This window comes from Diospyros lotus, chromosome 7, assembly GCF_014633365.1.
Source record: "Diospyros lotus cultivar Yz01 chromosome 7, ASM1463336v1, whole genome shotgun sequence".
NCBI classification, from domain to species: Eukaryota; Viridiplantae; Streptophyta; class Magnoliopsida; order Ericales; family Ebenaceae; genus Diospyros; species Diospyros lotus.
In genome coordinates, this window is record NC_068344.1 from 20,579,640 (window position 1) to 20,607,099 (window position 27,460).

The 27,460-nt window shown below is 38.0% G+C and overlaps 1 protein-coding gene across 3 annotated transcripts in view; it reads right to left on the reverse strand.

Moving 5' to 3' along the window:
• The window catches only part of LOC127805892 (phosphoglucan phosphatase DSP4, amyloplastic), a 59,577-nt gene extending 32,789 nt beyond the window's left edge, over positions 1-26,788 (reverse strand). Inside the window, exons 1-9 of one of the 3 annotated variants that reach the window (XM_052342720.1) lie at positions 26,716-26,788; positions 26,518-26,620; positions 26,358-26,430; positions 26,196-26,240; positions 25,941-26,043; positions 23,847-23,923; positions 23,677-23,753; positions 23,405-23,485; positions 12,720-12,852 (exon numbers count right to left, since the gene is read on the reverse strand). In XM_052342720.1, the coding sequence (XP_052198680.1) occupies positions 12,720-12,852; positions 23,405-23,485; positions 23,677-23,753; positions 23,847-23,923; positions 25,941-26,043; positions 26,196-26,240; positions 26,358-26,430; positions 26,518-26,543 (615 nt within the window). In that variant the 5' untranslated portion in view covers positions 26,544-26,620; positions 26,716-26,788. The other 2 variants (XM_052342721.1, XR_008024194.1) reach the window with 2 other exon arrangements.
• Between the last annotated feature and the right edge of the window lie 672 nt (positions 26,789-27,460).

A 27,460-nucleotide genomic window follows, 5' to 3' on the forward strand; every position in this document is an offset into this window, starting at 1 on the left:
ACTTGGTTTAGATCCCTTGTTTTTCTTTCTCTTGTTTTAACTAATTTATATATATATATCCCTTTCTCCATCTTTTGCATCAAGTCATTTACATAGATTTTCGTATGCTTTTGAGCTTACTTCACTAATAGCTCTTTTTGCTGTCTTTTTCGTTTTTTTATAATTTTTTAGATTTTCTTCATTATTGCACTGATATACAGACTTATAGCAAGTTTTCTTATTTCTAATTTTCAATTATACCTCTTCATTCCACCATCAAGACTTCTTAAGGTTTGGCGCTCTACCATTTGTCTCTCCAAGAACTACCTTTGTCGTGCTTCTCAGGGTAGTAGCCATTTCCCTCCACATTTGGTTTGCCTGTCCTTCTCCATTCCATTCCCTTCTACCCCTTAATTTTTCTTTGAAGATTAGTTGTTTCTGCCCTTTTAAATCTCACCACCTAATTTTTGTATTTTGTTTTATGTGATTTTTTCTCTTCCAATTTCTTACTTGGACGTCAAGTATCAAAAGTCTATATTAATTAGTCAAACACTCCCCCAGTATCACCTTACAATCCTTATAACATAACCGATCATCTTGTCTCATAAGGAAGTAATCTATTTGAGCACTTGATGCGACATTTTTATATGTAATTAAGTGTTCGTCCTGTTTTTTTAACCTAATATTAGTTATGATGAGCTCATATGCCATAGCAAAAATCTAGAATAGACTTACCCTCATTATTAATTTCCTCGAATCCATACCCTCCATGTACCTCTCTATAGCCGTTTCCGTCTCTACCCACGTGACCATTTAAGTCATCTCCTATAATCACTTTCTCTCCTCTTGGTATCATTTGTATGAGTCCCCTCTAAGTCCTCCCAAAATTTTGCTTTTATCTCCTCACCTAACCCCACTTATGGTGCATATGTACTAAAGATATTCATAGTAATCTTATCCCCTATTCTCTTTACATCAAGTATCTCATCTACTAAACTTTTATCCATAATAATCCTCACTCCATTTTTCGCTCGATCATTTCCTGTGTACCATATTTTATATCCAGTTTCTGATAAAGGTTTTGCTTTTTTCCCTACACATCTCGTCTCTTGAAGGCACATAATATTAACCTTTCTCCTAATCATCACATCTAATATTAATATTAAGCTTTGCCAGTTAATGTTCCTATGTTCCATGACCCAATCCTTAATCTATAATTTTGGTTTTGATTTTGAACTAGCTTCTTTACCCACATTTGTCCAAGCAAATACGAGAACCCTTGCTTATTTGACACTATATCCGGGAGCCGATACAGCGGCCCTAGTTCACTTGACACTATACCCGAGCAATGTAGTGCGTCGCTATGAAAGATTACGCCCCAACGGTTTTTCATAGTTTGTGTAAAGTTCATGTTTTGGATCCAACTAGGTTTTACGTTGGTAGTCGCCTACCTAACACAACCTTCCTCTTTTCCATCCAAAAATTAAATTTTTTATTTCACAAAAATTCATCAAAAAATCAGAAAATGAAAAAATTCAAAAATAAAAGGCAAAAGATTAAGTATTTTTTTTTTTTTTGACAAAAAAAAAAAATTGGGAAAATCATGCATAAGATGTGAAATGTGTTTTGTGAATTTGTAATGAAATGGAAATTATACAAGATGGGGAAGAGGAAATTAATCTTCCAAAAATTCATCAAAAATCAAAGAATTGAGAAAATTAAAAAAAAAAAAAGAAAAGCAAAAAGATTCAGCATCTTTTGAGAAAAATAAAAAATCAGGAAAATTAATTTCTTCTTCCCCATCTAGTATAAATTCCATTTTGTTACAAATTCACAAAACACATTTCACATCTTATGCATGATTTTTCCAATTTTTATTTTGTCAAAAAAAAAATACTGAACCTTTTCCTTTTATTTTTTAATTTTCTCATTTTTCTAATGTTTGGATGATTTTTTGTAAATATAAAAAATTTAATTTTTGGATGGACGTCTTGCGTAATTTTCATTTTATTACAAGTTTACAAAATCCATTTCACCACTTATGCATGATTTTCCAGATTTTTTATTTTTTTAAGAAAATACTGAATCTTTTGCTTTTTTTAAATTTTCTTCTTTTTCTATTTTTTGATATTTTTGTAAAAAAAAGTAATTTTTGGATAGAAAGTTGCTCTATTAATTTGAAATTAACAGTGTTATACAATTGTTACAGTTATGAAAGTTTAAATATATATTTAATAAAAGTTAAAGTTCATTATATAATTCATTTACGGGGCAAAGTCCAGGATTTTTTGGGTAATTTGGCCTTATTTTTACTCTCAATAGTATGAAAAATAAATGCAAACAAAAGGGTAATCTATGTCAATGATCTTATTCTATGTTGCTTTCATATCCTGCTAGGTTCAAATAATATTTTTTAAGTTGTTATTACAGATTTTGTTCAGATGAGGCCATAATTCTGACAAAAATTGTTCTAGACTTCCCGACTCTTAACATTCCATGAGTGTAAAGCATACCAAGATCCTGTATTTCAGTTCAAGGCTAAAAAGAGGTTGATAACAACACTTAGAAGAAAGGAAAAGGTGCTCCTAATGGTGATCCCAAGTCAATGTTGGAGAGATTACTTGAGCTTGTTCTATTAGAATACTTGAGATTGTTTTCTATTATGTATTTACTTAGTGTATCTTGTTAATATGGGGTGATGTGGTTTCTGTTATAGTGGTTAGGCACAGTTGTATATAAGCTCGATGAGCTTTCATTGTATTTGTTGTGAAAACATTTTATTCATTTTTCTGAGAAGTTAAGTTCTAAGATTGTTCTCTTCTCTCTTGTGCCCTAAATTTCTATGACCCTAATCTACTTTACATGGTATTAGAGCCTGCTACTTGTGTCAATGGCCTCGAACCTTGATCAGAATTCTTCTTCTTCAATTCCGATACCTTCTTCCACCTCACTATCCCCAGCCTCATAATCTGATTTCTCAACTGTGGCGAAGGTGTTTAGCTTTATACCGATCAAGTTAGACTCGAGTAACTACATCTTTTGGAAAGCACAGATTCTCGCTACAATTCGTGCCATCAACTTGTTGCCTTTTCTAAACAAGTCACCTCCTCCTCCTAAATATGTGTTGGATTTGACTGGTGATGGAGAAACTCTAGTGGTTAACATGGAGTATATGAATTGGATGCGATCGGACCAATTGTTGCTTGTCTTTCTACCATTAACAAGGAGGTGCTTGCGCAGGTGATTCAATGCGAATAATTTGCTGAGGTATGATCTACCCTTGAGAGCTTGTATTCTCGTCAAACCATAGCAAAATCTTTTCAATTAAAACAAGAACTAAGGTCTGTTAAAAAGGATTCAATGTCTATTAATGATTACATTCTGAAAATTAAGATAATTGGTTATTCTCTAGCTGCTATTGGTGAATCTTTGAGTGATAAAGATCTATTACTTGCAATTCTAAATGGATTAGATCATGAATATGAAACTGTTGTAAGCTTGATCACCTATCAAATGGACGAGATCAATTTAGAAAAGGTGTAGTACCTATTGTTGATGCATGAGCAGCGATTGAACTCTAGAAATACTGCACAGTCTATGGTGAATTTTGAATCTGTTATGCATGCTCTTGTTAATGTGAATATGACTTTTGTTGCATCACATAATGGTAGCAATACTAGAGGAGGTTTTGTACAAAGAGGAAGAGGATATAGAGGTGGAAGAGGTAGGGCATCAAATAGGCAAGTCTATTGTCAATTATGTGGAAAACCAGGGCACCTTGTTGATAAATGCTACCATAGGTTTGACAGAAATTTCCAAAGGAATACTAGTGGCCAGACTTTTTAAAATTCTCAGAATTTTCAGCAATTTCCCTCTACTGATTCTAGGGCATATGTAGCTACATTCACTGATTCTAATGAGCCCTACATGACTGATATAGGTTCGTCACAAGGAGTCACCTCGTATGGCCATTTTTCTCAGCCTTCAGAAAATTTATCTCCCACAACTTTGCCTGACCACTCGTGGTTTGTTAATTCTGGGGCAACAAACCATGTCACTTCAAATCTCAACAACTTGTCATTGCATGCACCATACAACGGATGTGACAAAGTCTCCGTTGGTAATGGTAAGCAATTGTTTATATCTAATGTTGGTCTTGGACAGCTATATACTCACGCTAAACCACCTTCTATTATTACCTTGTCTAGAGTTCTTCATGTTCCTCATATGAAGAAAAATTTAATCAGTGCATCACAACTTACTAATGACCATAACGTAATTGCTGAATTTCATTCAAATGTGTGTTTGATTAAGGACAAGAATATAGGGTTAGTGCTGCTTCGAGGACATCTTAGGGATGGTCTTTATCAGCTAGTTCCTACTTTTGATCAAGCTACCAACATCCCTGAGCACTCTGTCAAGTCTACTCATCCAATGTCCTTTGCTGCTACTTCATCCTCTTTGAATAAATGTACTGATTTTTCTTTTGAATGTTGTAAAAGACAGCTTCCATTTAGTCATGGAATGTCTCATAGTGTTTTTTAGCCCAGTACAATAAGACATGTCAGCAATGGCATGCTCGGTTGGGTCATCCTATATACAACGTATTGAAATTGATTCTTAATAAAATTAGAATTCCATGTTCTCCTTCAGCTCTTTCATTCTGTGATTCTTGTAAACTTGGAAAACATCATCAACTTCCATTTGTCTCTCATGATATTACAACAAAGAGACCTTTAGAGTTGATATACTCTGATGTATGGGGTTCTTCTCCTACTATTTCTGTTAAAGGATTCAGATATTATATTATCTTTGTTGATGCCTATTCAAGATTCACATGGCTATATCTATTGAAATTAAAATCAGATGCCTTACCTACCTTTATTAGTTTTTATAAACTTGCTGAAAATCAATACCAAACCAAGATTAAAGCTATCCAAATTGATAATGGGGGAGAATTTCGTGCCTTTTTACCTTATCTACAAAGTCATGGAATACAAGCCTAAGTTTTCAAGTCCTTACACTCACCAACAAAATGGTGTAGCTGAAAGAAAACATAGACATGTAGTTAAGATGGGTCTTACATCGCTTGCTCATGTTCACATGCCTTTAAGATTCTGGGAAAAGGCATTTCAAACTGCAGTTTTTGTTATTAACATGCTGCCATCCTCTTCATTACAGTTCCGTACCCCCTTTGAGCTTCTCTATGATAAAGCACCTAATTACCTATTGTTACAACTTTTTGGATGTGCTTGTTTTCCTTACTTGAGACCTTATAACAAGCACAAGTTTGACTTTCATACCCACAAGTGCATATTTCTTGGATATAGCCATACTCAAAGAGGTTACATCTGTTTGCACCCTTCTAGAAAAATTTATGTCTCCAGACATGTGAGTTTCAATCCGGATGAGTTTCCATTTCCAATTCTCCTCTTCTTTATCCTCTACTTCGTCTATGTCTATTCCAAACAGTTCTTCTACTTTGGCTTTTTAGTCTCTTCCTTCTTCTTCTTTCACCTCTTTTAGTCCTCGAGCAGTACAATCTTTTATTCCTCCTGAGTCTACACACACCGCTGCAAGTTCTGATCATTCCTCATCTCAAGCAGTCTCTTCTGCCTCATCTCTTCCGCATGTGCAGTCTTTTACTCCAAGAATGTCAGTTTCTGTTCCTAAATACAAAATTGTTCCAGATCCCTCAATTCATCCTATGATCACTACGTCCAAGACCAAAAATCATTTGACTGCCTCTTCTCAAGCCTTGGTGAGTTCCTTAGAGCCTAACACAGTTCATGAGGCCTTATTAGACTTCATTAGAAAATGGAACAAGCTCCCATGTATTATTTTTCTGCAAAGCTGAAAACTCCTCTTCCAAATTAAGTATAACTCTGATGGGACTGTTATAAAATATAAGGCTCACCTAGTTGCAAAAGGTTTTCTCCAAAATTCGAGCATTGATTATGTTGAAACATTTAACCTTGTTGTTAAAGCACCTGCTATTAGAGTGTTGTTTTCTTTAGCAGTGATTTGGATGGGATATACAACAGGTTGATGTAAATAATGCATTCCTAAATGGAGATCTTGAAGAGAAACTATTCATGGCTCAGCCTGAAGGGTTTATTAGTTCTACGCATCCTTCACATGTATGCAGGCTAAAAAAGTCCCTTTATGGACTGAAACAAGCTCCTAGAGCTTGGTACACAAAGTTAAGGAATGCTCTTCAATCTTAGGTTTCTTAAGGGCTGTCTCAGATGCTTCGTTGTTTATCAAATGCACATCTACCTTTGTCATTTTTATTTTGGTGTATGTTGATGATATATTTGTGAAAGCATGTTGTATTTGTATCAGCACTTATTTCTATTTAGTTTATTTCTCTGTTATTCTGCTGTGTTGTTTGTATTAAGTCATTAACATGTGTGTAAGTGTTATAGGTGCAAGAGGCACTTGCTGCTATATATATGCAGCAGTGCACTCTATTGTTAAGTTGATTCTCAATTTTATGAATTACGAAGTTAGTTCAATTTCCAGAATTTTCTCTCTCTGCTTCATTTGTGTTTTGCCCTAGGGTTTTCATTATACCTTTACATAGTATCAGAGCCATAGACGAAAGTCATGGCATCGAATCCTTCACATAGTACTTCTTATTCTCTTCCTCCTCCTCGATCATCCTCCTCGCTTTCTACTGCCTCGCAATCTGACTTTGGTGCAATTGCGAAGTCTTTGAACTTTGCTCCGATTAAGCTCGATTCAGGAAATTATATTTTCTAGAAAGCTCAAGTGTTAGCTACCATTCGAGCATTCAATCTACTTCCGTTCCTATAAAGACTGACTCCTCCACCTAAATATGTCGCTGATCCAGAAAGTATCAATGCTGAGGCTACGAGATTGAATGAGGAATACATGAATTGGCTAAGGTCATATCAACTTCTTCTTGGCTAGCTATTTTCAACTATTGAACGCAAGGTGTTAGCTTAGGTAATTCAATGCGAATCAACTGCTGAGGTATGGTCTACACTAGAGAATTTATATTCTAGACAAACAATTGCCAAGTCATTTCAGTTGAAACAACAGTTGCGTTCCATTAAGAAGTCTGATCTTTCTATTAATGACTATATACTGAAGATCAAGACAATAGGCCATTCTTTAGCAGCTATAGGTGAACCTTTGCAAGATAAAGAACTATTGTTAGCGATCTTAAATGGCTTAGGTCATGACTATGAAACAGTTGTCAGCCTTATAACCTATCAAATTGATGAAATAGATTTAGAGAAGGTTCAATATCTTCTCCTAATGCATGAGTAGAGATTAGCCTCGCAAAATTTGCCACTGTCATATGCCGGTTTTGATTCCTCTATGTCATCCATGTCTGTAAATGTGGTTTCATATTCTTCTCAATCTGGGAGTGGATCTGTCAACAACTCTAGAGGAGGTTACAATGCTAGAGGAGGAAATTATGGTAAGAGAGGAGGTCGAGGTAGAGGTTGATCGGGTGGAAAACGTATCTACTGTCAACTTTGTGGAAAACTAAGGCATTTTGTTGATAAATGTTATCACAGATTTGATAAAAACTTTCAGAGAAATTCTGGTCAGTCTTTTGAACGTGGTGGTTCAACTGGTTCTCATGCTTATTTAGCCTCTCATCGTGACTCTAACGAAGCCTACATGGCTGAAATAGGCTCTAATAATGGCTTTCCTTATGAACCTAATTCTCAGCCACCAGAAACCTATCAGTCTTCCCATTTACATTCACCTGTTCCTTCTGATTCTTCCTGGTTTGTGGATTCAGGTGCCACTAATCACATTACTTCAAATTTAAACAATTTCTCTCTTCATTCTCCGTATTATGGTGGTGATAAAGTGAGTATTGGTAACGGTAAGTCTTTACCTATCACCAGTGTTGGTACTACTCAATTTTCTTCACAAGTTTCATTACCTAATGTTCTTCATGTTCCTCAAATAAAGGAGAACTAATTAGTGCGTCTCAGTTAACTCATGATAACAATGTTATAACTGAGTTTGACTCAAATTCTTGTGTGGTTAAGGATAAGGACTCCAGACTGGTGCTACTTCACGGTCACCTTAAGGATAGACTATACCAGCTGGATTCCGCATTTGTTCCTGTGGCAACTAGCAATTCTATCCATCCTGTTGCGTCTACTGATTCTGTTCATCTTACTCCTTCTTTGAATGCTTGTAACAAACAGTTGAGATATACTTGTAATAAACGACACTCATTTTGTCATGAGTTGTCTAATCCTTCTGTCAATTTAGTTCTTACAGATTCTTCAGTTTGTAAACAATGGCATGCACGTTTGGGACATCCATTCTCTCATGTATTGCAACATATTATGAATAAGCTTCAAGTTCCTTGTTCATCTTCTATTATGTTTTGTGACTCTTGTAAAGTTGGAAAGTTACATCAACTTCTATTTAATGATTGTGCTATTACAGCTACAAAACCATTGGAACTTGTTTACTCAGACTTATGGGGACCTTCTCCAAGTTTGTCTATAGAGGGCTATAGATATTATATCATCTTTGTAGATGCTTATACTCGGTATACTTAGCTTTACCCCTTAAAACTTAAGTCTGATGCTCTATCTACTTTTATTACTTTCCACAAGTTTGTTGAACTTCAATACCATTCAAAACTCACAGCTTTACAAACCGATAATGGGGGAGAGTTCAAAGCCATTTTACCATATCTTAGAAGCCATGGAATTTGACCACAGTTTTCATGTCCATATACCCACCAGCAAAATGGAGTGGCTGAAAGAAAGCATCGACATATTGCTGAAATGGGCTCAACTCTTTTAGCACACTCTCAAATGCCTCTTAAATTTTGGGTAGATACCTTTCTAACTGCAGTTCATACCATTAACTTGCTGCCAGCTTCTTCTATTCAGTTTTGTACTCCATTTGAACTGTTGTATGGCAAAGCACCAAATTATTTTTTGCTACAACCTTTTGGTTGTGCTTGCTTTCCTTTCCTAAGACCATATAACAAGCATAAATTTGATTTTCACTCCACCAAGTGTGTGTTTCTTGGGTACAGTCATTCTCAAGTCGGGTATAAGTGTCTACATCAATTTATATTTCAAGGCATGTTTAGTTTAATCCAAATGAATTTCCTTTTCCATCTTTGTTTAATCTCCATTGTTCTTATTCTTCTTCACTCAATGGTTTTGGATATTCTACTTCTTATTTTCAATCACTTCCTTCACGTGTTTCTTCTCCGAGAGTAGCACAGTCCTTACATCCTTCCTTATCACTTGTTGTTTCCAGTTCTAATGTTCGTCATACTTTTGATATTGAATCTATTCTAAGGGAACCTCAGCCTATTTCTTCTTCTCCTTCACCCAATCCTACTTCTATTTCTAAGTCTAAACCTGGTTTTGCACCCTCTGTTCATCCTATGATAACAAGGTCTAAAGCTCAAAATCTTGTCACCACCTCTCCTCATGCCTTAGTAAGTAGCCTAGAGCCTTGTTCAATTCATGAGGCTTTGGTAGATTCCCGATGGTTACAGGCTATGCAGGAGGAATTCTCAGCTTTGCAACGTAATAATACGTGGGATCTTGTTCCATTTTCTAGTGAGATGAATCTTATTGGAAGCAAGTGGGTTTTTCGGGTGAAATACAAGTCAGATAGTTCAGTTCTTAAATACAAAGCTCGCTTGGTGGCTAAAGGATTTTTACAAACACCCGAAATTGATTATAGTGACACTTTTAGCCCTGTGGTGAAGGCTCCAACAATCCGGGTCCTATTTTCTCTAACTGTTACTTTTGGTTGGGACATCCAACAAGTGGATGTCAATAATGCTTTTCTGAATGGTGACTTAGATGAGGCCGTGTACATGACTCAACTAAAAGGATTTTTGAATTCTACATATCCTTCTCATGTGTGTAGACTACGCAAATCGCTGTATGGTTTAAAACAAGCATCTCGTGCTTGGTATGTGAAGTTAAAATCTGCTCTTCTTCAGTGGGGTTTTGCCAGGGCAACATCTGATGCATCTCTTTTTGTTAAAACACACTGTTGATTGTGTAATCTTTCTTTTAGTCTATGTTGATGATATTCTCATAACTGGATCTAATTCTTCAGTTGTACAAAGTGTATTAAAGATTTGGAGAGTGCTTTTGCATTGAAAACTCTAGGATCAATCAATTATTTCCTAGAGTTTGAAGCTTTTAGAGATTCCAGTGGGATTTATTTGACTCAATCTAAATATACTCTTGATCTGCTAAAGAAAGCTGATATGGCTGATTGTAAACCCTGTGCAACCCCTACCTCATATGGTTTCTGTCTCACGATGATGGTGAGGTTTTTCCTAACCCCTCATTACATCAAACTCTCATTGGATCTCTACAATACCTAGCCTACACGTGTCCGGATATAGCTTTTGTGGTAAATCGTTTAAGTCAGTTTTTAACTGCTCCTAAACTGCAACATTGGACTGCTTGTAAAAGATTACTCAGATACTTGAAAGGGACAATAGGTTATGGTCTGTTCTTTTCTCCATATCCAGGAGATTTGACACTTTCAGTATATGTAGATGCTGATCATGCTGGTTGCAAGATCACAAGAAGATCAACTAGTGGCCTTTGTGTTTATCTTGGCTCTAATTTGATTGTTTGGAGCTCTAGAAAACAATCTCTTGTAGCACGATCAGTTGAAGAGGCTGAATATAGGGCTATAGCTCCAGGTGTTACTGAGCTTCTTTGGTTGAAATCTCTGTTCACAAAGTTCGGGCATTCTTGTAGTATTTCTTCAAAGCCTATTGTATGGAGTGATAATTTGCCTGCTAAGAGTATAGCTGAAAATCCCGTGTTTCATGGTCAGACCAAGCACATTGAGCTTGATGTACATTTCATTCGAGAAAAGGTTGAAAAATGAGATATTGGAATCAGATATGTGCCCACAGAACATTCTCACGAAAGGATTATCAAAAAGTCGGTTTCAGTTTTTGTGTACCAAGCTTGGTCTACGGTTTTCTCCAGCGCACAAGATTTCTTATGCTTCTATAAATGATCAGCAATCAGAAGAGCAAGAGAGTTCTAATTGAGGGGGAATGTGAAAACATGTTATATTTGTATCAGCACTTATTTCTGTTTGGTTTATTTCTCTATTATTCTGCTATGTTGTTTGTATTAAGTCATTAATATGTGTGTAAGTGTTATAAGTGCAATATGCAACAGTGCACTCTATTGTTAAGTTGATTCTCAGTTTTATGAATTACGAAGTTAGTTCGATTTCCAGAATTCTCTCTCTGCTTCATTTGTGTTTTGCCCTAGGATTTTCATTATACCTTTACAATATTGATTACAGGCTCAGATTCTGCTGCTTTACAAGCTTGTATTCATGATCTTGACACCCATTTTGCTCTAAAGACCCTAGGTTCTGCTAATTACTTCCTAGGGTTTGAGGCATATAGAGATAGAAATGGTCTCTATCTTACTCAGTCAAAGTATGTGTTAGACCTGTTAAAGAAGGCTGCTATGTTAGATTGTAATCCATGTGACACCCCAGTTGATACTATTGTATCTTTAACTGATGAAGATGAATTGTTTGTTAATCCATCCTTGTATCGGACACTAGTTGGGTCACTGCAATATCTTATTTATACACGACCAGACATAGCCTTTGGAGTGAATAAGCTTAGTCAATTTTTGGCTAACCCTAAGCAGTAGCACTGGTTGGCTTGTAAAAGACTGTTGAGGTATCTTAAGGGTACAATCGGTCTGGGCCTCTTCTTTTCACCTTCTTCGGCAGATTTACCCCTTACTGTTTTCACAGATGTCGTTCATGTTGGTTGTAAGGTGTCTAGGTGATCAACTAGTGGGGTGTGTATTTCTTGGTGATAATCTAATCGTTTGGTCAAAGAAACAATCAGTGGTTGCTTGGTCCGTTGGGGAGGCTGAATATAGGGCTATTGCTCAAGGCGTGACAGAAGTGTTGTGGCTGAAATCCTTATTTGGTGAGCTGAGTTATTCATGTGTGCATACTCCAATCGTTTGGAGTGATCAGCCAAAAGTATTGTTGAGAACTCAGTTTTTCATGCCCGTACAAAACATATTGAGATAGATATTCATTTTGTTCGTAAGAATGTGGAGAAGAATGAAGTTGAGATCAGAATGTGTTTACTAAATGCTTACCAAGGAGCAGGTTCATGTTTTTGGTTGACAAGTTGCATATGCAGCAATTTCCCATGGTTGTCGATTCTCGAGGATTAATTGCTAGACGAATGATGAAAGAGAAGTCCACTTTGAGAGGGAATGTTGGAGAGATTACTTGAGCTTGTTCTGTTAGAATACTTGAGATTGTTTTCTGTTATGTATTTACTTAGTGTATGCTGTTAGTATGTTGATAATATGCGGTGATGTGGTTTCTGTTATAGTGGTTAGGCACGGTTGTATATAAGCTCGATGAGCTTTCATTGTATTTGTTGTGAAAACATTTTATTCATTTTTCTGAGAAGTTCAGTTCTGATATCATTCTCTTCTTCTCTCTTGTGCCCTAGATTTCTATTGCCCTAACCTACCTTACAGTCAAAATCTGCTAAATGTTGCATGAGTGATCAAAATAAGAAGAGAAAGAAAAGATGGATGAAATATCTTGCATAACCTCTATAAATACCATGGAGAAACTTAGTACTTGATCATGATTCCCATCATCTAAGTGCCACCCCCCCCCCCCCCCAAAAAAAAAAAAAAAAAGAGATAGCATCGGATAGGTATACATACAGCAACTGTAGGAGCTCTTCCAAGTCCAGCTGTACAATGTATATAAGTTATACCGCCATTTTGATTGATAGCCTTATGTAATGAGCTCACTACAGCCGGAAGCCGCATCCGCAAATCAAATGCATCAAAGTCCCTGAAACATCTGAACATTAGTTTGCGCTTACAAGAGCAAAATTGCACCAGAGAACTGTATATGCAATTATGGCAGCAAAACCAATGATTTGCATATGCTAGAAAAGATTAATCACAGATAAATTCTAACTTAATTTCTTATCGTTTTAGCTTCTTCAATACAATAGATCAAGTGAAATTGGCAGATATTATCAGTGAAAAATTTATGTGTTCACATATCCCCCATGAAAATACTTGTTCTGCCTACATTGTATTAATCTGAATGGTAATCATACATAGGTTTAGGTAGAACTTCTTGAAGATCTGTTGTTGGTTGGCTTCAGAACTAGGTCACGGTAGGCTGGCTAAATGCTGGAATGGCATAGAAAAAGAATTAGATTGACATATCTTCTATATTTTGGCTATAACTTCTTTGTTAGACATCTGTTATAGATATAATTCTTATGGCAAGGAAAAGAAAACTCAAAGAGAAGCAATAGAATTGTGTTTCACAAAGAGTTCCAAGTTCAATGTTTTGAGGGCCAAAAGTGAAGTTGAATTTGGTCCTACTATGCTGGTCCGAATCTGTCGAAGGAAGATAAAGTAACAAAATCTTGTAGCTACCATAACCTGACCATAACTGAGTGTAACCACAGTGCCGAGCAGCACAGGAATGTTCTAAAGGTCAGAATTGGCATATGAAGGGATAGGACGACCATAGCGTGGACACAGTAGAAAGGCAAAAATCCAGTAGCTGTCACCCGAAGGGAAGGTGAAACTAATAGCTTATAAGGTCAGGAGTGGTGCTTCTGCCTGATGGGAGCAATTACAACTTTCACCTACAAGGGAGAACAAGAGCAAGATTAAAAATAGCATCAGATCTGTTCATTATTATATCTCCAAGTTTCAGCAACTATCGATATGCAATGATCTAGCTCAAGGCTGTGTATAGACACTATACTTTGCACACCCTAGATCTTGTCCCACTTCCTAAGCAGCCTATAATGAATGTGGCTGTTGAATATTGGCTGAGAAAATAGCTAAAACAAATATCAACCAAGCTTAAACACCAGTGACAGAATCTAAGTATAAGGAAGCTATATACAAGCACCAACTTGAAAAGACTTTAAAGGTAGGTGAGATGGTGATGATACCTCTATAGAGGCTTCCAATTGGTGTGTACAGACACTATCCTTCCCACACGCTAGATCTTCCATATGCATGTTGCTATTTTTTCAACCAATATAGCCTAGAATGAGTGTGGTTCCTGAATATTGGTTAAGAAAATAGCAAAACACACACAAAAGTAAAACTTAAACACCAATGATAGAATTCAAGTATAAAAAAGCTGCATGCAAACACCAACTTAGAAAGACTTTCAAGGTAGGTGACATGTACCTCGGGGATTTGGCAATGGTCAGTTCAGAGCTCCTTCCGAATTGACAATGAATACCGGAAATTCGAGAGAGTTTCCCGAGAAATGAGGGCAAACAGATTGATTAGGGAAGAGAGAGATTAGAAAGATGAGAGAGAAAGAGAGAGATCAGAGAGTTTGGAGGGAAATTCAGAAAAAAAATGTGTATTCAACTTCTGGATGCTCTCCATGGGGGATGGGTTGCAATTTAAACCCATTCCCCATGTACATATGAATGTTCCTGCCAATGGCCAATTACAAACAGCCTAACTACATTCTGTTTTTCCTCTCTATTACCCTTCCACTTGCACCATTACAGTTTACCTAAGTACCCTCTTAGTACGTAACAATACCCCCCCCACCCCCCCAAGGCATTTCTTGTCCTCAAGAAATGCTCAGTAAGCTGGCTGCTCGCAGGAACTAGTTGAGCAAATCCGAAAGGTACTCCTATGTCCTATCACCCCCATGTCGATTGGACCATCTCACCAACACTTGCACGAGAGGTGCTCCTTGGCGATAGATCACCCGCCTATCCACTATAGCAGCTGGTTCCGGGGTTCCATTGGTCTCCGGCACTTCCAAAAGTAGTTGGGGACTTATTCAATAAGGACACATGGAAGATCGGGTGTATCTGAGTATCCCTGGTAGCTACAATCTATAGGCCACCTTGCCAATTTTGGCTAAAATTGGAAAGGGACCGAAATACCTTAGACTTAGCTTGGAGACAAGGCCTGTAGTTAGGGACTTTAGGTGATGCCCCCTTAGCTTTAAGTACACTTCCTCCCATACCTCAAATTCTCTCTCGCTTCTTCGCTTGTCTACCAATTGCTTTATACGGTTCTAGGCTATAGCTAGGTCCTTCTTAAGTTGTTGTAGGACCTGTTGTCACTGTTGTAGGTGCTTGTCCACTTCTACTACACTTGTGGGTCCCAAGAGGGCTAGTAGCAGGGGTGGTTTGTAGCCAAAGAGAGCCTCGAAAGGGGACCTCTAGATGGCATTGTGGTGGCTAGAATTATACCACCACTGTGCCACTGAGAGCCATTTGTGCCAACTTCCTGGATTCTCAAAACACAGACAACGAAGGTAGGTCTCCAAGCATTGGTTGAACTTTTCTGTTTGCTCATCAATTTGAGGATGATAGGCAGTGGAGAGGTTCAACTTGGACCCTAGAGATTTCCACCAGGTCTGCCACATAAGACTAGTGAATATTTTGTCCCTGTCAAATACAATCGTTTTAGGGACTCCATGCATCTTAATCACCTAATCTAGCAGAATTCGAGCCACTTCCTGGGCAGTATACGGGTGAGTGAGGCTTAAGAAGTGGCCAAACTTCGTGAATCGGTCTACCACGACAAGGATGCAGTCCTTCCCTTTTGACTTCAGCAAATCCTCTATAAAATCCATCGACACACTCTCCCATGCCTAGCTTGGGATAGGAAGTGGTTGCAGTAGCCCTGGGTAGGCCACAGTCTCGTCTTTGCACCTTTTGCACGCCTCACAAGCCAGCACTTACTGCATCACTTCCTCCTTGAGCTTTGGTCAATAAAAAAATTGTTTTACCTTATGATACGTGTTATGCACGCTTGAATGTCCCCCCCATAGGACACTCATGTAGAGCCTGGAGTATTTTCTTTTTCAATTCTTCCCTGCCCCTTATCACAAGTCTGTCCATACACCTGATCACTCCATTTTCATAAGTGTACCCCTGTTTGCTCCCTAATTCTATAATCAGTTGCTCCATGAGGCTTTTTACCCGTTCATCCTCTTCATAACTACTTACTATCTCCTGGCACCAATTAGGTATCACAACCGTAATAGAGGCTACCATCCCTTCCTCCATACATCTAGACAAGGCATCCGCTGCAACATTCTCCTTACCCTTCATGTACTAAATGACATAGTCCAAGCCCATAAGCTTGGTTATCCCCTTCTTCTGTAAATGGGTGTGGAGCTTCTGCTGCAGCAAGAATTTTAGGCTCTCATGGTTAGTTTTTATCAATGTTTTAAAAACTGGACTAGACCGGACTGGCTGGTTTGACTGGTTAAATCGGGACCCGGTCTACCATCCGGTCCGGTTATATGTATATCGTTGACTTTCATTTAAACCGGGATAACTCGGTGAATCGGATCAGAATCGGAAATTAGGTTGAACCTAATTTTTTAATTGTTACTTGGGCTAGCTAGGGCTTACTTTACCTTTCTCATTTATTTTGCTGATTTGGCCTTCCGCAGTAGTTTCTCTTAATCTTTTTCTTCTTGGTTCCATTGCTTTGGCCTTGGCGAATACGATGACAGCGACTAGAAACAGGGCAGTGGAGAGCAAGAGGGGCCAAAAATAGGCAAGAACATCGAGGAAGCACGGGGTGACGTAGATGAGGGAACCAATCGCAAGGGAGAAAGCTGAAAGCGACGGCGATCGAGATGTGGAATTTGAACTTCAAGAGCTTCTCGGAGATCTCCATGGTTGAGTTTGGGGGGAGGACTGACCAATGTGGATCGCTCTTTCCGAGTTCTTTTCCTTCTCTCTTTTGTTGTTTGGTCGTAGAAGAGAGAGATTGTTAAAAGAATTAAATAATTTTGTCTCACTATTCAGAGATTCTTCAAGGGCTGTGAAGGTGGAAATTTCCATAGTTTGGTCCCTTTTTTTAAATTTTTTATTCTAGTCATACTGTTAGTTTCCCAAAATGCCTGTGTCCTTTTTTTAAATGATGAATGCTTTGGTTCCATTTATTTATTGTAGAATATAAATTATCTTTAATAACAGTGATATTTTATATATGTCTATATATATATATATGACATTATTCGGTCGGACCATTCCGATTTAACTAGTCGGACCAACTGACCCATGACCCAATTAATAGATCGATTCGCTGTCCGGTCCGATTTTTAAAACATTGATTTTTATGATGAACCTTCTTCCCTCCAAGTAATGTCGCCACTTATCTACTGTAAATATCACTGCCAGCAACTCTTTTTCATAGATACTAAGGCCTATATGCCTTGGAGCCAAGGCCCAGCTTATGAAGGCAAGGGGTCTTCCCTCCTACATCAAGACAGCCCCTATCCCCACCCCGCTCGCATCTATTTCAACTACAAAAGTATTGTCAAAATCCGGTAAGCCTAACACAAGGGCTTCACTCATTGTTTTCTTCAACAACTCAAAACTATCCTCTGCCTCTGGACGCCATACAAAATTGTCCTTTTTCAACACATCAGTCAACGGTTTGCTAATTGTCCCATATCCCTTCACAAATCTTCTGTAGTAGCCCATCAGCCCTAGGAATCCCCTCAAGGCCTTAAGTGATGTAGGCCTTAGCCAGTTGATCATGGTTGCCACCTTGTTGGGGTCGATGCTCACTCCCTACCCAAATATCATATACCCCAAATATTCCACCTGATTTTGTGCAAATGCACATTTTGACCTCTTGATATACAACCTATTGAGTTTTAGAATCTCGAATGTAGTCCTTAGGTGCTTTAAGTGAAGGTCAAAAGTGGGACTATACACCAAAATATCATCAAAGAATACAAGTATGAAGTCTCACAGGTGGGGTTCAAAAATCTAGTTCATAAAGGATTGGAAGGTGGCTGGGGCGTTTGTTAGGCCAAAGGGCATTAAAAGAAATTCGTAGTGGCCTTGGTGGGTGCGGAAGGCAATCTTAGGTATATCAAGGGGGTTCATCTAGATTTGATGGTAACCGGATCTTAGGTCAAGCTTAGTGAAGATGGTGGCATGTCTCAATTCATCTAATAAATCCTCAGTAAGGGGGATTGGAAATTTGTCTTTGATGGTAACTTCATTCAATTGGCGGTAGTCAATGCAAAACCACCATATACCATCCTTTTTCTTTACTAGAAACACAGGGGAGGCAAAGGGGCTGTGGCTAGGTCCGATACGAGATTTTTGGAGCATTTCTTTAACCAGATTTTCTATAACTATTTTCTGGTTAGGAGGTTATCGATAGGCACGAACGTTAATTGGGTCAGTGTTGGGTTTGAGGTGGATTGTGTGGTCAATAGGTTGGGTTAGGGGTACGGCTACAAGTTCTACAAACAGATTTTCAAACTCAATAAGTAGCATATTAAGGAGGTTAGTTTGATGTACCTCTAAGTTAGCTTGAGGAAGTGTGCTAACCGTCAACATAAATTCTCCTTCCGCCTTCAACTCATCATCCCCTCTTTCCATAGCTTGGAATAAAAATAATTGGGCCACCTGGTTCAACTTCTGTGTAAGCATCTTCTGCAGCCTTCTCCCTGTTATCATCTTACAAGTCCCCCATTCCTTGCTTCCTGTTAAGGTCATCGACTTACCCTCTTTCTCATACTTCACCTCCATCTTGTTAAAATCAAAGCAGATTGGACTGACTTGTTTCATCCAATCCACACCTAACACCACGTCGCAACCTCCCAATTTTAGAAGCCTCAAATCAGCTTCAAAGCCTTCTCCTTGCATTTCCCAATAAAACCCAGCACATGCTGATTTGCTTATGACCTTGTTGCCATTTGCTACAGTCACTGACAGTGGTTACGTTGTAATCAGGGGACATTTCAATCTTCGGGCTGTAGCTTCGTCCAAAAAATTGTGGGGGCTCCCACTATCAATGAGGATCATTAGCTTACTGTCATCCACATTCCCTTCAACCTTGATGATCTTGTTGTTAATCAAGCCCTTTAGGGCATGCAAGGAGATTTCTCCCCCGCCCTCTTCCTCTTCTCCTTGTGGCAGGGGTGGTTCCTCTTCTTCCTCTGCCAACTCCTCTTCTTCTCCTTCCAGCAACAAAAGTTGTTTCCGACACTAGTGGCCAAGAAAGTACTTTTCCCCACACTTGAAGCAAAGATTGGCTTGCCTCCTCTGCTCTATGGTCCTTCCATATTGGGTAGCCGGGGACAACAACGCTAAATTCTTCATCCCCGGTGGTCCCCTGCCCAACTCCTTACCATAATTCCTTCCTGGTGGCAGGCTCCCCTAAGAAACCCCCTTAGCCACGATCCTCTGTTTCTTCATCAACACCTTCATCGTTTGCTCGTGGAGCCTAGCGCTATCAGCAGCATGTTTAAGGGTCCTAGGTCGAAGTACCTTCACCATTGGCCTCAGTTGCTCATTCAAGCCACTTAGGAAACTTGAAATGAAGTAGGCCTCCATTAGGTACAGGTTGTGATTGAGCATTAAGGCCTTGAGCTCCTCAAACTGCAATTGGTAGTCCATCACCAAACCTACCTACTTGAGTTTATTGATGTGGGGAGCCCCAACCTAGCAACCCTTAAGCTAGGGAAGTCGAGGTGGAGTCCCTAGAGAAGAAATAAAAACATACAGAAACACAGCAGAAACATAATATACATAGATAAGTTGTCAAGTACGGAGGAGACTATACACAACAAGAACCACTAGCCAGTCGCTAGGGTACTACCATACCCAACGACAAAAAGAACAAAACGGCACACAAAAACATCAACCACTCTCCCAAGGGTCTTCGGCTGGGATTGCCATATACACACTCTACCCTGTTGGATCAGACACTACCCTCAATCTTCGCTTTTCCCCTACTTGGAATGATGGAGAGCAAGAATGAGTCACAAGACTCAACAAACATAAGGAAACAAAAAGGCTACAAGGCTAGAGACTACCTTGCCCGTATACTGCACACAAACCATGCCATGAACCACAACTTAGGCTACAAAATAACACATGCAACAATGCACAAATAATGAACCAAGGGCCCACACATAAAAGACAGACCAACACCCAAGATTCCATACAAACCTGCATGCAGCCATGAACTGGCCAACATATCCTAAGCCAAATGCTCACGAGCCCAAAGCTCCCACAACAACCGAGCCGAAGCTCCCTTGGGACGATCCTCCCATCACCCGAGCTTGTGGATGTACATCCTGCGAATAAATCCGCCGCGCGCAATAATAACCATGCAATGCAACATATAAGGATGAAAGGCTATTGCAGCATTGACGATGATACACAACTCCCATAAGCCACGCATCAAGCCATGCTACGCCCACATAGGAATACGAATGCCATGCAGATACTTTCTAAACGCACACCAGCGACACACTAGCATGCTCATGCCCTTGCATATTCAACACATGAACCCCCAAATGCCAACCACCCATAACCATGTAACAATAAAATAAAGTTGTAAGCATACAAACACCACCCCCAATACCATCTAAGAACCTATCCTTGCATGGTTAGGCATCATTCAACAAAAGAATTATAGGGCGATCCAAACCCTATAAATTTAAGCAAGTGTTCAAGGATATGGATTTTTAAGTGTAAATCACAGACCGACTAAGAATCAATTGTCCGAACAATCAGAGGGTATAAGAACTCGCATGGAAAGGAGGAGAACTTGCATAAAAGGATAGAGAGCTGGACAAATGTTAAGAGGGAGATAGGAACTTACCTTAGATTTCCGCTTTTAAGCCTCTCACAATACTAGGGCTGTCGATAGCTTAGCTCAAGCCTCTTCTTAATAAAATTAAGCTTCAAAAGACAAAAGAAATATTTAAATTAAATATTACCAAGACTACCTTTTATTTAATTCTAATTAATTCTGCATTTACCTTAACCTCGTTGTTCGGATTTCCCACTAAGCTTGTTGCCTTCCTTCCCGTTCTTCAAATTCCTTCCTAGCCCCTTCATATATATATATATATATAGGTCCGGCAAAACAAGTGAGTGGCAAAATGCCACATGGCGACATGAGGTTGCACCACTTGGCACAGCAGCAAGGCCCACTTGGGCCTTGCATGGCGCGACCAGCCAAAAGTTCCACCCCGTGCACACCCTATGCTCGACCCCGCGACCCCTGCCAACCCCTCACGCATGCGTGCCACTCGATCTACCAGCTTCCTCTCTTATCAATATGCATATTTTATATTTAAGGGAATCCCACTCCCAATTTTCGAAATTACACTTAAACCCCAAAATTTTCAGATATTTGCTATTACTTCCTCACTCAAAAATACATTAAATTCTATTTACAGAAAAAAATACATTAAATTTAATATTTTTTACCTAATACCTCAAATCCATAAATTGACATTAAATTGTGGATAAATGGTTTATTAAAATTAAACTCCTCTACCACATCAAATAGGCCTCAATCCCCAAACCTCTTGCATAGCTCCTCCGCAAATTCCTCCCACCTGCACCTTCCTCTGACTTTGGACCACCCCTGGTACCATGCGTCACCAGCATCATTAAGGTACGCAGCCACCACCGCCACCGTCACCTTCTACCTCTCGACCACCCCATACCATTTAAATGCCCGTTTGCACCTCCTAATCCACCAACAAGGGTTGAGGCCATCGAATAGCGGTATTCTAACCGTGGTAGAGGCATAGCTTGTTGGTGTTGACCAGCCTGGGTCTCTGGTCGTCGTCTCCATCCCAATTCAGCACTCTCCTCATCGCCTTCAGAGGTTCCCAGTGGCCTTTAATTCATCCCCTATTCTTGCATCATTGGACCCATTCGTCCTTGTCCTGGTAGGATGGGATCCATCCTCTCCCTTAAGAGGAAAATCAGACGAGAGGTGCATCTGATTTTGCCTCGCAAGCATCAATACGAATGTCTACATTTGCTCCCGCATCTGGACTCCCAAATCATCACGGATCTGTGCGACTATTGCCTCTAACTTCCGATTAACTGCCAAAATGGCCTCGTGATTCCTGTTGGATCCCAATTCCAGCTGATCCACTCTATTCTAGAAATCGCTTGTTGTGGATCCAAACTACTGCACCTGAGTCTCCAGACTCTTCATTCTCGTTCCCTTGGCCATCATTGCTTACTTCCAACCTCCGCGACCCAAGAAATGCTCTGATACCAAACTTGTCAGATCCTCGGGGATCTAGCAATGGTCAATTCAAAGCTCCTTCCGAATTAACAATGAATACTGAAAATTCGAGAGAGTTTCCCGGGAAATGAGGCCGAACAAATTGATTAGGGAAGAGAGAGATTAGAAAGACGAGAGAGAAAGAGAGAGAACTGAGAGTTTGGAGGGAAATTCAGAAAAAAAAATGTGTATTCAACTTTTGGATGCTCTCCATGTGGGGTGGGTTGCAATTTATACCCATCGGCCATTCCCCACGTACATATGAATGTTCCCGCCAATGGCCAATTACAAACAGCCTAACTACATTCTATTATTCCTCTCTACTACTTTTCCACTTGCACCATTACAGTTTACCTAAGTACCCTCCTAGTACGTAACACTATGGAAGGAAAGGTTTGAAATTAGTCCATACTACAAGCTTAAACAGGAAGATTGGTCCCATCCTATTCAACAAGAAATCAATGATAATGCCTCTATGGTGGATCTTGCTACAAATTAAGCCATTTCAAATTTTCGATGTATAGGATTTGTTGGAGTATCATGCACTGCCAACTGTGCCTATGCTAAACATGAGGACAAGTTTTTGCAAGCACGGGAGATCAATATAGGACATACAAAAGATGAGTTTCACATGATCAAAATAAGGCCAACACAACTCAAACTGGCATCAAAGATAAAATGGTCATTTGCCAAGGGATGCGGGAAATAGGGTGAAATTTAGTGGCCCAATCGAAGATGACCAAACGAGCAAAACTAGTTTTGTTGTGATGTAAGATGATTCTTGGGTAAAATCCATTATTAACGAACAAAATAGGAATTTTAGTTTTAATTCTTGTTTTAGAGATTTCTTACCCTAAAAGACTCCTCTTTTTCCTTTCTTGTTTTCCTTGGACATCCTTCTTTTGACTATAGAATCTAGCTAATCTCAACTCAAAATCTCTAGTTTTAGTAATTATTGAAATTTTCTTGTATTTCTATCTTCACAAGGAACAATCTAGTAGTCCTACATTAAAGGATGTAAGTTTTTATATAAACATGGTGAAAAAGTAACAACATTTAGTGTTTCAATTACTCTAATTTTTTTTCTTGTGGACTCAAGATTCCTATGTCTGTAGCATGATATGTAGCCTACCTTCTACTAGAACAATATCTAATTTTTCTTACCAAAAATACTTCACATAAAAATACCCCAATTGCTAGGGAGATAAAGGTTCAGATATACAAAGGATTACAAAAACAATCACTCTCATAGTGAGCATAAATAAAAGTCGCATTACCTTAAACCATCATAAGTTTTCTTAACTAACCTTATTTCAGCACGCAAGTGCTGAATGTCGTCATATGTTTTGACATATTCACGAATAGCAGTAATATCAACACTAAAATATCTGGAAAAAAAATAGTAAAGGACTAAAGCAAAAATCAAGTTCTGGATGGAATTGGGAAATTTTTGCCTGGTGTTCTCTATTATTATGTATAACAAATAATCTCTTATAGTCCCATGCATTAGCCATAATAGAAAACAATTTTCTTTTTTGATCATGAAATAAACTGAAGCAGAAATAATTCTCTTGGATACTCAAGATCTGAATCTTGTTGCAAGCAAAATATTGTCTTCACTCCTATATTACGAAGCTTGTCAACATCCTCAGGAGTCTGCCATTTGCAAAAAATTATTTTTTGAAGAATTAATCAGGAAAGAACTGAATATATAACATTCATATAGCTAGAAGCAGAAATGAATATTACCTGTAAGCATGATCCCACAATAATGTCTGGACGAATGAAGTTGTAGTTCATTCCTAGTTCATGTCTATATGTCAAGACTGTATTAAGAGGAAAACTAAGATAAGGTTAGCCAAAAAGCTACAGTCAAGCAATTGAAACATCCTTCAGGAAGCCTTTTAACACAGATGATCCTTTTGAGACATGATAGGTGCTACTTGTTAGAATTAGGCGTACAAGGTGGCCTGCAGTGAAGCTCAACCCTAAGTATAGGAGGATACTTTGAGCCCATATAAGGAGGATAAGTTGCATTTTGGCTTATCTGTTCAGCAGATGCAGAACCACACTTTTTGTTAGTTTCAAGAGTTCTACATTCAGCTCTATAATTAATTTTCATGATGACAGACACTGAAAAAAATGTTTCATTGAATAGTTTTCTTAAAAAAAAAAAAACATGGTTCTATAATTGATTTTTGATGATAAGAAACATTGAACAAATGTTTCTCTAAATGATTTCAGGAAAAAAAAAAAAGAATAGCTTGAGCTGAAACAGTTGTGTTTCCATATACAAGTTGGTTTCATATGTGATGGAGCAAAACCATATCAATTATCTTCATTCACTGCCATCTCATGAAACTTTTTCCATATAAAGATAGTGTTGGAACTTTATTTCATCATTCCCTTACTAGAGGGTTGTGTCAAGAATGGCATCCAACGTAAAGTTTTGCCACATTATTCTTTTGCACGGGTTTGTATTGCCAATGTGACTTTAAAAAATCAATTGACATTATAAATGTCATGCTACTGACCCCAACTTGGTTAGGATAAGATGTAGTTATGATAATGATACTTAGCTTGAGCTGAAAAAGTCCATGGTTTGAAAGTCCTAATGTTATGAACTCAGGGATATTCAAAGATAAGTTCTTAATTTTTTTTATGTTTAAATGAGATTAGAAGTGAAACAAGCTAATATTTTGTCTCAAAGTTTCAAGTCGGAACCAAGAAGTTAGAGACAATTCCAGTGCATCAGGAAGATGAGAATCCTGTTCTGGGCAAATGAGTCCACACGAAGTCCTAATTTGAGTGGACACCAAATTAACATCCGCCTAAATGAGTCAATAGCAATTTAAAGTTAGAGTTGACAAGAAGTCAGAATTCAGAAAAATAAAAGGGTAACAACTAAATATAGGTTAATTTTGGCAGGAGAGAACTTTGAATAGCTGGAGAAAAAAGTTAAAACCTACATAAGAGGGGGCAAACATCATCTATGTAAGATAAATGAAGTTCTATTGATCAAATCCAAAAAGATTCAAGTTGCAAAGTATAACCTTCATCTCATTCAAAATCCTTGAGCTTCATTGGTCATATCAAACTTATCAGAAATTATTTTTCACAATTTTTGACAGGTTTTTCATTTAAATTATTTAGAAAGAGTTGGTGAGCTCCGATTTATCATCTGTGAGTGAGTTGAGAGAATCACTTGGGAGGAGTTTGTGCTCTCTTTTTTCCCAAAACAAGGTTATTTTGAGGAATCACTTGAGAGGAATTTGCACACTTTTTTAATCAACAAGTGCTGTTTTGAGGGGGATTTTGATTTTTTTTTTTTTTTGGAATAAAATCTCTTGTCATAAAAGTTGGCTAGCACCAGAATTAAGTCAATACAATACATTCGACTGATATTGGACAGATCTCAAGAAGGAGAATTGAACAAATATAATTTGTTGTTATTCTTCCCTCTCCCCACATTTCTTTATTAATTGCTTGATACATAACAAGTTTACAAGCTTTACGCTCTTGCACTTCATATTCATATGCAAGCTCTTGAATTTTTTCCTAAAAACTGTTTCGAAGGTAAAATTTTAGAATCAAGTCTATTCACCTTCCTCTAGCTTTGATACAACATGAATAACTATTTGATTTTTCTACAGGCAATGACATCACCTTTAACCATGAAGAGAAATGAGAGGAATCAATAGCAGCAAGATCCACAACAGTATGTTTCAGATCTAATTTTCTAGATCACTTATTATTCCCCTGCTATGCAAAGAAAGGCACCTCCAAATTGCCTTCCAAGACTCTATACATGCATAAACATGGGCTCGGCACGAAATAACTTACCAGCACCCATAGCTTCAGTCATATTATTACTATATATTTCGGACTTCTTCTCCTCAGCATTAGAACTGCTCATCTTGTCGCTGGATGTAGAACCAGAAACTGCCTGAAGAAAAATTAAATTTATCTCACAATTTAAATACCACAACAAAACTAAACACTAGTCTGACATACGAAATAAAGGGAGAAAATTGAATCAAATAATTAACCGAAAAGATCAAACAAAATAGCTGCCGAATTCACAAATTTACAAGATACCTTTACGATAACAAGACGCGGAAGATCAGCAGGATTCCTCACGCCCTACGAAACAAAGAACTTGAGAATGCGAATCTCCTATACATATATATCAGATAACATATATACAGAATACATTGATTGATAATTCAGTGAGAGATTGAAACTTGATGTGAGAGCTACCAGCGAAGTGAAACTAGTATATGAAGGCTTTCTTGCACAGGCATTGGATCTTTGCACTGGCAAAACAGCGGATCTGAAGATTCAAAACATCGCAAGATTCGAATGAATAGAAGAGAAAGAATGGAATTGAACAGAAGAAACAGGGAAATTAAACGCATACCTTGGAAGATTCTGGAGACAGTTCATCTTAACCAACCAAATGCACAAATCTCAACTCTATGAGGATTGAGTGAGTGCGAGTGGCCCCCGGCGAGATGCCTGTGCTGTGAGATTTCGAATGGATATTTTTGGTCAGACTTTTATACGCTGGGACTCTGTGATTGGAAAAAAAAAGAAGAAGAAGAAAGAAGAAGCTCGCCTTTTCATATATTCTCAAAAATGTCTCTGCTTTGTGACCGTCGTTTCCCGTACCTGACTGATTCCACGTTTGTCGAAAACCTAAAAAATAGTTTTCTACTTTTCTTTCAAAAGTAAAATGGAAATTCAGGGGAATAAAAAGTTAAAAACACGTAATATTAGGTCATATTTTTTTATTATTTTTAGGTTATTTTTAATTTTTGATTTTTTAAAACAGTAAAAACAAAAACATGTTTATTTTTATATTTTTAAAAATAAAAAAATTATAAAAAAAACTCAAAAGAATAAAAAATCATTTTGAATATTTTCATCACAAACACACTTTAAATTTTGAAAATATAAAAAATATTATAAATAAAAAATATATATTTTCAATAATTTCAAAACAAACACTCAAAACACAAAACTATAAATAAATTCAAAACTTAAAATTAAAAATTGAAACACGAAGAAAATAACCCTTGAAATTTATTAAATTACTATAATTTAAAATTTTATTTTAAAACTATTACGGCTTTCAAATATTTTAACAAAATACTATTGATATGACATGATACAAAATAAAAATTTAACAAATGGGTCGACTCAACAACAACGATCAAAGGCCCATGGCCCAGCTTGGACGATCGCGGGGGTGCCCCACGATCTAATAGAAAAGGCTATGAAGGGTACTCACATGACCTAGTGAAAGAGGTTGAAGCCATAAAGGCTTGCAACAAGCCTCCAAGCTCAAGAAGCATGCAGAA